We start from the raw sequence: 12,700 nt of genomic DNA, 5'->3' as shown, positions 1-12,700 counted from the left end.
TCACTTCAACCGACAGTGCAATGCACTGTCCTTCCAGAATGCTCCCAGAGTTCAGGAGTTTTGGGGCTCATTTTTCAGTCTTGATCTGTTACATCACTAGATTCTCAACCATCACTGTTATGGATCTATTAGTCACACAGATGTAAGGATTCCTGCATCCCGTGAAATGTCAGCTTTTCTGCTATTGAGCAGTTGGTTGCAGAATTTGGGGAAAAATCAAATGCCTGGAAATTACTATTGGCAACATCAGTGATCAAAATGTATTTTTTTGTTTGCCAATTTGATGTAGGCATTGACCGATTTATTTTAAATAGCTTATTGCCCCTGTTAAAAAAACAGACATAAGAATGTAATACCAAGGTGTTAAATTAATATCGCCCACAATAATGTGTGGGCTGCAGTTTTGTGGTAGAGGGATGCAAAATTATATTCAATATAACACCTGCAACATTTACATTTACCTTCAATGCATTCTAATTGACTTTGGAATCACTGGTAGGAACCTTTGCAAGAGGTCGCAATTTCAATTGCACACATTCAAAGATAAATTTCTCTGAGCCTGCAAGAGGTTTAATGCTACTCCATAAACAGGGATGAATATAGCTCATGGTGGCAGAGGCTACAGTTTGGACTCAGTGCCATCTAAAGATTTCTAAAATTGAAGCATTTGTGGACATGGAACCAATGTAAGTCAGGAAGTACAAGGGTGATGAGTGAATGGGACTTGGGGCAAGTTTGAAAACTGACAGATGATGCAGCTCACTTTTAAACAAAAATCCATAGTAAATTGTTCAAGGATTTCAAATACCTGTCCAAAGTACCATGAGCGACTTTGAATACAACGATTACTACCCATGAAGACGATCCCATCTTCATTCAGTACATATTCCTTTCGTTGTTCCTCACTGTCCAGAAAAACTTCATCCCCTGACAGGGGAAAGCATAGATTTAATAAGACACCAATCATTTGTAATTTGTAGATGTGAAATAAAAAAACTAACAAAAAATTTCTTCAGGACTAAGTCAGGAATTAGAACTTTCAATAGCAGGAATATGAGGAATAACATTTATGATCAGCAAATTGACAGGATATTTGAATAAAACAATCCTACAAATCTACATTTATTTTTTAAACACCTACAGTCCAGAGATAGGATTATGCTGTCGCTGTTTTACAGACATAAAAAAGATGCCAAAGAGCCCAAGATGGTGTGCTTGTGCTCATACGTACTGCCCTTCATAATAGTTAGGGCTTCTCCATAGCTGTCAAGTGTATATGCCTGAAACTAGAGTTAGATGAATTGCAAATGCTTAAGTCCTGCTTCAGGATCCCATGCAAAATTGGACTGTGATTGGTCACAGCATGCACCCTGCGCATTGTAGCCAGTTTCTTCAGCAGAAAAATCTGTGGTTCTTAAAGGGATTGCGGGAAGCTGCCATCTGACAGGAAAATTTAAAAAAAAATTCTCTTATGTTATTGCAGAACTTGAAATGCTCCTGTCTTCTCCACATTAAAATTATTGCCTGCCATGTCCTACCCCAAACTATGCACTATGACCTCCTTCTCCCCAGATTCACCTGATGTCCTCAGTTGGCATCGGAGGCAGCCAATTCTGCTGGTCCTCCCACACCCAGGGTAGGCTGGTTCTATCCTCATAAGGCCAGTGGAGCAGTTTGCCTCCTTAGGTACACACACACACACACACACACAAGTTGCACCAAGATCCTGCTCTGACTCAGATGCGAACCAACTTCTAGCCCCATAGTTTTAAACCAATGCAATGTGATATAACCTGTGGTGTTGCCCACTGGTGTCTAAGGATATGCTTAACGATTGTAAGGAATCTGACAGGTAGATCTCCCCTTGGGGATGAGTAAACACTAACAAAACTGAAGTCAAAGCAGAAAATGCTGGAAATATTCATCAGGTTGGGCAGTGTGCGTGGAGAGAGAAATGCAGTTAATGTTTCAGTTCAATGACCTTTCATAAGAACTTGCATTATTGACCTTATGTGAATAATGACTACTATCAATGGCAGTGTGTTTGGGAAGTAGGGTTTATAATTAAATGTCCACTTTGAGATACCAGGCTGGAAATTATCGTTGGCTTTTCCACCATCACCTGCACTCTGCATAATCTGGGAGACCATAATTTCAGAACTGTGGAACTCTGCACAATTATCTGTTGTTGTGACATGCTGCAAAATTCAAAATGAAGGTTTCATCAGCATTGAATCCATGTGTAACACTTTGATGGGGTTGTAAATACTGGAATAATAGGCTTTAAATTCAACTCTCAGAATTTTGAAACATTCCCCAATTCTCATTTATAACTAAAATTTCAGCAGTGCATCTATGTTGCTTTGCTTTCTTCACTGCTTCAGGAAGGAGGTATAGATTGGCTTCTCCACTCCCCCACCACCCTGGCTCTGCTCACCTCCTCACCACCACATCTCCTGGCTCTGCTTATTTCACCCTCAGGTCCTTAGTCCCAATAATGTCAGAGGTGAGCCCGGGATGGGGGGAGGTGGTTGAGAGTAGAGCCAGGGGTCGGTGGGGAGGAGAGTTTGCAGGGGGGCGATGGAGGAACGGAGCCAGGTTGTCATGGAAGGGAAGGGGGCTAGAACTAAAATTTTGAATAAAGGAAACCCTGAAAGCATCTGTAAACACTCGTGAGCATTCAAAACTATTTGTAAGCTCTTGAAATCACTTGTAAACACTTGTAGGCAAGAGCAATGGAAAGTGTTTTCAAGAATTGAATTAGTTAAAAGCCACTTAAAACTTTGCCACAAGGCCTCGTGAAACCCCTGGATAAAGGCAAAACACTGTGGATGCTTGAAATTTGATACAAAAACAAGAAATGCTGGAAAAACTCAGGTCAGACAGCATCTGTGGAGAAAAAGACAGAGTTAACGTTTCGACTCAGTATGACTATTGAGCCATGTGGACTTGAAACGTTAACTCTGTCTTTCCTGCCACAAATGTCAGACCTGCTGAGTTTTTCCGGCATTTTTTGTTTTTGTTTGCTCGCGAATCCCTTCACTGGTTGCTCCAATCAGCAGCCAGGAGAGGAAGTCCCAGATGCAAAAGTAAAAGTGCACTTTTAAACACTGTCAGCGGTGTATGCCTCTGCTGACCTGAAGTTCCAGGCCTATGCTTATGGCTACAAGTTTTTCTAATATTCTTGGTCTCGTTGTGCCAACACAGTATATTTACAGAGCTTGCTGAGGCAAGGAATACATTAACTTTCATTGAGACTATCTTACAGTGGCTTCAGCTTGCCATGAGGTCTAAAAGAGAAAACAAGATCGAGATCAAAAACGAGATATTGCATCACTCCCTGTGATAATGTATACTGTGTCTCATTAGTATATCACACATGTTGCATTAACAACTGGACTGCACAAAGTTGGCCTGTTCTTCAATTAATATAGGCCCTTTCTCATTTACCACCTGGTTCTAAATCTCTCTGAATCTGTATTAAAAGGATCCATACCAGTGCACCAAGGATTGAAGAGTAGGATGAACTCCCCAAGTTTGCAGCTGCTGATTAGGCCTCCTTTTGTAGTTAGAAGAGATAAGCTATATCGTCCAATCTTGGCATTTGGAGATGAGGATATGTCCAAGGTCAATCTGGTTCCAGTGTTGTAAGTAACTTTTCCACTCCAACCATTTGCACTAAATGAATTCAATACAAACAGGACTTTGGTTCCAGATGTTGTTGAAGGTTTTGGCCCTAAAGTAAGACAAGAATCAAGCCCAAATTCAACAAGACTGCAATTGTATGCTAACAAATCAGTCAACCCTATTTACTAGAGAATCTTCACCTTCTTCAATTTTAACAAAAAATGTGAAATTTGTTTCAAAAAGTTGTTTAAAATATATTTTGTGTTCTTTTTTGATAGCAAGATAATGAAGGTGATTTCTGCATAAACTTGACATTTTTCCTATTGTAATATAATTTTGATAACATTATAAACTTAACAGTTGTACACAACCGTCAGATCGCCAAGGCCTATTTCATTAATATCAATCAAGTTATCTCCTGATATACGTAACTACAATATTGGGTCTCACAGCTTTGTGGTAGGGTATCCAGTAGGTTGCTAGCTTAATCACCCTGCAGTTGGGTTTTAAATCGTGCTTTGCTTGTGGAGGTGTCTTAACATCCACATTGCAGTAAGGCAAGACAAAAGGAAATAGCTAAGGAAGCAGCAGGAAGATGTTTGGGTTTCAGTCTGGGGCTGTGACTCAACCAAATGTAGGATAGGAGGACTGCAATGTCTTGAACATGGGGTCACAGAAATGCAGTGCTAGATGCCTGACAGGGCATGGTCACACATCTCAATGCAGAGATCCACAGGGAGAAAAGATTTTGGAAGTCAGCAAGAAGCCTAAGACCTCACAACATCTGCAAAGGTTGCTTCAAGAACCATTACATTCTCTGAAGTGTATTGGCACATTACCTCAGGCCATCTGTCACCTAAGCCAGTGCTTACCATCAAGGTCTGTCATTGTGCACAACAGACAAGAGCAGACAGAAGGAAGGGGTTCACAAAGCCACTGTCTCCTCAAATCTTTTAAAAATATTCAAATCACTTAGTATTGCAGCTGTGGATGGGGTTGGGAATTGGGAAGGTGACAGTCCTTCACATGCAACCAATGACAGTAATATGTGACAAATTCCCATGGAATTAACTTTATATGAGATTCACCCATTGCAACCCATTTCTTTATCTTTACTTTTTCCAGATGTATAATAAGAGTTAATTCCAATGCCTGTGTCTCATGTCTCCCGAGACCCTCTCAGGGTCAGTAGTCTCTCCTGAACAAATCTAGGACTTTCTTCAGGTGAACTGGGTAGGTGGTGTTGGAGGCAAAGGATAAGTAGGAACTTGCTGCCTGAAGGGCTAGCTTGTTTCTAACCATGTCTGAGAAGCCAAGAGATATAGACCTCACAGGTTTACACCATCACTGGTTGCATAAAACATAGGAATATAAGAAGATAGGAACAGGAGTAAGCAATTCTTTTGTATGGAAAAATGCTTCTTGATTTCACTCTTGTATATAGTAACTGCTTTCAGGGGAGTGTTTAAGCCTTCGCATTGTAGTCATCATTGCAAGTTTCTACAAGAACCAACGGGACCATCTAACAGTGTATTGTGGTATGCGTTGATGTCATTGTGCATTACTTGCTGTCATAAAGCTACAGAAACTAGTGCATTCACACATATTATAAATAAATTGAGAAAGGTGGGGCATGAGTTTGAGTAACTATGGAGATGTTTAACCTTCATATAAGTCATTAAACATCCTCAATTCATTCATGACTAACTACCTGTCTCAGCACTGAGTGCAGATGTGCTGTCGTCTATATATTCATCAGTGTAGGATTGCAATGTGATGTGGAAGGACTGTCCCCTCCTGACTATCAGTCGGGTGGTGTCGATCTCAGCAGTCCTGTGCTCTTGGTTGTTCTTCTCACATTGAAAGTCAACAGCGACATTCATTTCTGCAACTGTAACAGAATCCACAGGATATTCAGATTATAAAAACTAAAAGAAAATAAAACCATTAACTGTACTATTTTATTTTGTGCTGAACGGATATGGTTTCCTGCTCTGTAAGAATCTTCGATGCCAATATTAGTTATAGACTGGTAAAAAGAGCTGCCAATTCACTACCGCCCGCTTCACACAATCACACCAGGTCAAAATCTGCCCCACAGAATGATTAACATAAACTCCCAGATTGAGTTGTAGAAGCAAAGTCCCTGGAATTATTTCAGAAATAATTATATGCATTAACGGGGCAGACTTCAGATTCTTTCTTGTTGGATGAATTAAGATGAGCTGAAAGTGTTCCTTTATCATAATCATCTTGCACTCTCTTAGCACTTTTAAAAAGAGTGACACTCCTTAAGCAGTAGGGCGTTAGAATTACCAGTACTGCTGTCTATTCAAATTACACATAAGAAAATTAATGGTTCTGTTGCCAACATTTTGAATAAGGGTTTGCTGAGCAGATTGCTTCCACTGAACATTCCAGATCACCTGCAGTTTGTCTGATTGACAAGTTGAGTTTTTCTATAGATGACAATAATTGACAAGAAGTGCGTGTACATGCTCTGGGATGTCAACTTGATAAAACTTATAGTTTGAACTGAGTTCAAGTTATTTCACCTCCTTTCAGCCATGTTTATTCATTTGAGAGAAGGAATAGAATGTGATCAGCAACTTATTATATACATTCACTTAACAAAACTATTTAAGGCCAGAATCAAATATTGCCCAAAGCAGAACTGGAGCGACAAAATTCTTTTTGGTATCAGTGAGTCAGCTCCCAGCATTAACAATGCAAAATCCTCATCCTTCTCAACATGCCTGCAGCCTTTCATTCACATAATCCTCCTTCAATGCTTCTCTTCCAGCTGGGTGGGACTGGACCCACCTTTTTTCATTCTTATCTAAACAGTCATAGCCAGAGAATCACTTGCAATATTTTATCTTCTCACTCCAACACCCTTACCTCTGGCAATCTCAAGGATCTATACTTGGCCCCTCTTATTTCCGTTTTACGTGCTGCAACTTGGTGACATCATCTGAAACCACAGGCCAGAATTTTCCAGCCACCCCACCACTCCCACCCCCATCCCCACCCCCACCGCAGCGAGGTCCCCCGCGGTGGTGCTGGTGAGCAATGAAACCTCTATTTACATTGGCGGGGCCAGAAAATCCCATCAGCATGAGGGGCTGGAAAATTCTGGCTACAGTGTCAGTTTTCATATGCATGCTGACAACACCCAGCTCTACCTTACCATCACCATTCTCAACACTCCCGCTATCTCGGAAATGTCAGGCTGCTTGTCAAATATTAAGTACTTGATGTGCCAAAATTTCCTTCAACTAAACATTGAGAAGACCAAAGCCTTTGACTTCAGTCCCCCTCATTAATTCTGTTCCCTAGACACTGACTCCAACTCTCTTGGCAACTGTCTGAGGGCAAACCGGGCTGTTATTTGACCCTGAAATGGACTTCTATGTACAAGCCATCACTAAGACTACCTATTACCACCCCTTTTACATCCCCTGATTCCACTCATCAACTGCTGAAACCTTCATTCATGCCTTGTTATCTCTAGACTTGACCATTATAGCACACTCTTGGCTGGCCTCCAATGCTCTATCAACAATAAACTTGAAGTCATCAGAAACTCTACTGCGGTGTTCTAACTCACACCAAGTCTTTTCACCTGTTATACCTGTGTTCACTGACGTACATTGGCTCTTGGTTAAGCAATGCCTCTCATCTTCGTTTTCAAATCCTTCCATGCCTTTCTTATCTCCATAATCTCCTCCGGCTCTATAACCTCCTGAGATAACTCAGGTCCTCCAGTTCTGGCCTCATGGACATCCCTGATTTTAATCACTCCACTACTGACAACTAAGCCTTCAGTTGTTAAGGCCCTGAACCTCTCAGCTTTTCTACCTCACTTTACTCTTTTAAGATGCCCCTTAAAACCTACATCTCATCAGTCCTAATATCTCCTTATGTGGGTCAAACTGTGTTCCATAACACTATTGTGAAGTACCTTGGCATGTTAAAGTTAGTGGATAAATACAAGCTCTTATAACACTTTATTTGAAAGATGGCACCTCTGGAAGTGCAATGCTCATTCAAAACAGCACTGGATTGTCAGCTTTGACTTTGTGCTCAAGTCCCTGGACTGGAGCTTGAACCCACAAGAGGTCAGAGTGTTACTACTGAGAAACCGCTCACACCATTTTAGTTTTAAGAATGGAAAAAACTGTCTCACATCAGCAAATTATGCATCCCTTACATCGTACATTTAATGTTTTATATGGTAAGTTGCTGAAAGTGCGAGCTGATAACGTTGCAGTGAGGGAAACAGAGCATCTGAGACCTGAGTGAACAGGGCAAGCAACAGTATCTCCTTAACCAATCAGATTGAAGGATTGTGAAATTAACAATGTAAGACATGAAGAGTATGTTAACGTGGATGAATGCAATGTCAAATCAGGTACACAATTGTACATTTTTAAGCTTTCCAACAATTAAAACCTAAAGAAATGAAACTCAGTTCTTGTGATGGTTAATTTGCAATACAAACAGGTTAATGAGCAATAATGAACAATAATCATTTTGTTAAAAGTGTACTTAGGCTGAAATGGACAAGGTTTAACTTTCTGGGACAAGTTTAAATTGGATATACCATTAAAACACAGCCACCTCACACCATTCCATGTTTTCAATGATGAGGAAGATAGTAAGATGCAGTTTTTGTGAATCTAATGGTGAAGTATCACTACTCGGATGGCAACCTCTGGATTTCCATGTTTAACTGCATCTGTCCTCATCTGAACTTAATGTAGCACTCTTGTGTATGTAATAGCGAGCATTATTAGCGTTGCCATTATTTTGACAGCAAATGATAAGCCATTGCTATGAAGTTGCTGCAGCAGGGTTATACTGAATGTGCTGCCGTTACTTCGGCTTGTTCTTTCTCAGTGTGGGGATCTTTGGTAGATGCAGGAGTTACAGTAGCACAGTGTTAGTCTCCAAGAAGCCACCTATCTATGCTGTTACCTTTGCTGAAAAGGAGCAAACAATATTTCCTTAAATAGGAAGAGCATAAATAGAATAACATCTTGTGAAATGCTAAGTTATCAGGCGTTGACAGGCTGTCTGAATCATTTTTATCGAGCTTGATTTCCAGTGTGGAGTCTCCATAGATGGGAACGTAGGTCAGGGACAGGATTATAATATTGTTGGGCTGGTTCTGAAACAGACACCACTGCCTAGCAAAGTTTTACACCGGTGGCCCCTTGCAAAATTATCCTTAATATCTCTGTTAAGTGAATGGGATCCCTTGTAGCTGACGTAAGCCTCTTAATTGGCCTTGTATGAGGGCCTGAATAGATTCAATTGAATACTTGCAGTGCAGATTTACAGCATAGATTTACCAGAATGATACCTAGTCTTCAAGCATTAAATTATAAAGAGAGATTACACAAACTAGGGATGTATTTTCTGGAATTTGGAAGTATACAGGTTGATTTGATCAAAAATTTTCAAGATATTCAGGGGAAAAAAGAGGGTAGTTAGGGATAAACTATTTCTGCTGGTTGGGTAATCTAGGGTTAGGGGGAATAATCTAAAAATAAGAGCCTAATGTTTCGGGAGTGGAATTAGGAAATACTTCTACATGGTGGTAGAAGTTTGGAACTTTTTTCCACAAATGGCAATTGATGCTAAATCAATTGTTGATTTTAAAACTGTGATTGATGAATTTTTGCTAACCCAAAGTCTTAAGGGACATGGAGCAGAGGAGGGTATATGAAGTTAAGTGGCAGATCAGCCATGATCTCATTGAATGATGGAACAGGCTTAAGGAGCTAAATGGCCTCCTCATGTTCCTATATGTTCCTAACTTCCTAAACTTCAGAAAATCACACATGTGGCAAAAGCAAGTTTTCCCTGGGTACTGCATGTGCAGCAGATAGTTCATATAGATGCAGCTTGATGAAACAGAGAGTAACTTGTTTGATATGACGGCACATTGCTAATTAACATTGCAAATAGCATTTATGACAAACTGGACTACACAATACTTAAAAGGTAGCAGCATGTAGCAGCGGAGTGTGGCTGTAGGTCAGGCTTGTTCAATCTTTTTGTGTTGGGGGGGGTCCACATTTCAAATTTTTTCTCACTCATGGGGCTGACGAGCACATTTCAGAAAGGTAAAGTTTGGCACAACAATAAACATGAAGTTTTAGAAAATACTGAGGTGTGAAAAAAATCAATTTACTGAGCAAAAAAACAATGAATAATAAATAAAGATGGCCATTAGAGTGTAAAAGGGTGAGAGTGTGTGTGTCCCGCTCACTCACAGTCTTGGCTGCTCACTCACTCACCCTCACCCACTGTGAGAGTGGATGAGAATGCATGCTGGTGTGTGGAGGTGAGGGTGAATGAGAACCCAGATAATGGGAGTGAGCTAGACTTATGCACACACTCTGCCCCCACAAACACAGTCTGCCCCACACACTCTTTCATCCTCTCCCTCCCCCTCTCATGCTTTTTTCCTCTCTGTCCATCTCCCTCTCAACTCTCTCTCTCCCTCTCCCTTTTAGATGGCTCACTTTAGGAAATATGTTATTACTATGGAAAACTGCAGGAAAGATTTAATGAGATGATAACAGAGATGAGAGGCTTTAGTTAAAAGGATAGACTAGAGTAATAAAGGGCTCCTTTCATTAAAACAACCAGATTAGGTGGAGATCTGGTAGAGGCTTTGATAAGGTTAATTAGGAAATACATTGATTGATCAGCTAATTTCTAAAAGCTATAAATTTAAGACCACTAGCAAAAGAATTAAGGGAGCAGTTAAGGGAAACATTTTTTTGCAGATGATTGTTAGAAATATTAGATTACATACAATGCTCTATCAGAAGCAGTGATGGAAGTATAATTCGTAAATAAAAGAACAAATTAAAAGGGTATGGATAAAAGCCAGGTGAATGGGATTAAGTGGCTAGCTCTTTCAGAGAAATGGCACAAGAGTAATGGGCTAAATGGCCTCTTTCTAGGCTGTAAAATTCAATGAGTTTCAGAGTCACTAAAAATAACAAGATTTAAGCCGAAGTGATTAAAATCAAAAGAAGAAAATACTTGTTAAAATTGGTAAAATTATTTGCAATAAAGAAAATGTGGAGGAGAATGAAGCAACAAGAACAATGCTATTTATATTAAATGAAAAAGGCAAACATTTATCTATATCAAGCAAAAACTGACACGATTTATAAAGCAACTCGACCACCAAATGCCAACATGAATGCCACATGATGCCAATATCTACAGTAAAAGATGCTTGCGCAGGTCCTGTGGTACATAGGCAATGGTTTCCCACTTTCTACAATTTCTAATAGCACATTTTCTTGTTGTCTGTTTTTATATTTCTTTCCTTTCACAATACCACTTTTAAAAAAAAGGCGTTTCTAAAGTATATTCTTTCATAAACCTATTAACTTTCCTAAATGTTTCTTTTAACAAATCTTCCTTCCTTCTCTGTCCCCCAAACATTATTTTCCCAAAATAGAATGCTTCTACCCGACTCACGTGTTGTCAAGCTTCTTTCAATTAAGCGATCTCTTCTCTTCAGTGCTCCTTCTGTAACTGTGGTGCATACCAAGAGTCTGTCAACATTCATACCATCGATTTGTCTGTAATTGGTTGCAGCATGTCTGAAAGTTCTCTTTTCTTATTTACTATGTTGGCCAAGCATCAAAGTTGCCCAACCTGTTAAACCTACTTTCGAATATATTAGCTGCCTCTAGTGAGAACGTAATGAATCAAGTGAACCCTTGAGGTATATAGCCAAACGTCATTATTTTTTTTTCTGTGCCTTTGATTCTCCTCCTCTTGCAGACGAGGCAGTTCTTGTAACTGAGAATATAGAATACACTACTCTCGGCTAGTCACTGTCAGTACTGCACTTGGCCAGCTCTCATTTGCAGAGACACTTAAAACTGAAGCCAAGAGCTCAGCCACACTGAGGACAAAATTTTGATCCCTTCACAGTGCAGTATTACTTGTCAAGTTCCACAGACCCAAATGGGTAGCTTTATTCTTTGGCCATTGCAAGTAGGACATGACAATGGAAATTATGACAGAGGATAAAAAATGTCCCTATTCAAGAAAGGAAAGGATTAAAATAACTCCACTTGAAGAGCTAGTGCTGGTACAGATGCCATGGCCAATATGGCCTGCTCCTGTATTGCAATTTCTGTGATTCTAATAGATAATCATTCTCTTACCCTCAGAGGCCATGAGTTGAAGTTCCAACTTCTATCAAGTAAACTCCACAACAAATTGTCCTTGGTAAGATTTCATATGTTGTAGTCAACCTTACAGTCACAAAGTGCTTATAATGTACAGTTGAGGGGAGGATTTAGCAGGGAATTCTAATTCACTCCACTAAGTATATTTTCTACTGAGTATTATGAGACAGTAATTTGGGCAGTGATACAAAAACCCTTTCTGAAAGTGACTGACAAAGGAAGCCAGAATGTATAAATTAGAAGTCAAAATTATATCTTTGCCTAGGAAACGAAGTTAAACTCTCCAATGGGGTTTTAAAGGAAAAGTGAGTTAACATTCTATCCTCTCACTTCTCTTGTTCCAGGTTTACTTAAGACTGATGGGATTAAATCCCTTAGCACAAAGGCAAATGAGTCAAACAATTTCAAGACGACTTCTGGTGGATGGTTGGTGGTCCCACAATGTTAAATATTTCATAATTTGTCAATGAATGTCATCAATTTGGCAATCAAATTCCAAATTGGTCATAACTTAAAGATAACTGCAGGCAGGGGGAAAATCATAATGAAAGAAAGCAAAACATGCATTTATATAGCATCTCATAACATTCCAAAGTGTTTTATAGCTAATTGGGTTTCTTCCAGTGTAGTCACTGCAAGACAGAGAGCAATGTCTTGAAGTCAGGGCTAAGGTACCTAGCTGAGAAGAGTGAATGAAGCTTCCTTTGTTTTGCTTTTAACTTGAATTATACAGATCTGAGAGTGTTTTATACTTTGATTTGAAAGAAGTAGAGTATCAACCCCAGCACTAAACACCTTCCCTATGAGCATCTGAATTCCCCTCTTCTACCCCCATAAAA

At 39.8% G+C, this 12,700-nt stretch overlaps 1 protein-coding gene across 1 annotated transcript in view; it reads right to left on the bottom strand.

The window, feature by feature from the left end:
• LOC144688612 (protein-glutamine gamma-glutamyltransferase 2-like) overlaps positions 1-11,282 on the bottom strand; it is a 45,382-nt gene extending 34,100 nt beyond the window's left edge. Inside the window, exons 1-4 of the mRNA XM_078555387.1 lie at positions 11,140-11,282; positions 5,339-5,518; positions 3,497-3,736; positions 809-927 (exon numbers count right to left, since the gene is read on the bottom strand). Of these exons, the coding sequence (XP_078411513.1) occupies positions 809-927; positions 3,497-3,736; positions 5,339-5,518; positions 11,140-11,230 (630 nt within the window). The 5' untranslated portion in view covers positions 11,231-11,282. The remainder of the gene's footprint in view (positions 1-808; positions 928-3,496; positions 3,737-5,338; positions 5,519-11,139) is intronic.
• Between the last annotated feature and the right edge of the window lie 1,418 nt (positions 11,283-12,700).

Source organism: Cetorhinus maximus, chromosome 13, assembly GCF_964194155.1.
Source record: "Cetorhinus maximus chromosome 13, sCetMax3.hap1.1, whole genome shotgun sequence".
NCBI classification, from domain to species: Eukaryota; Metazoa; Chordata; class Chondrichthyes; order Lamniformes; family Cetorhinidae; genus Cetorhinus; species Cetorhinus maximus.
This window is presented reverse-complemented; position numbering and strand designations above follow the sequence as displayed.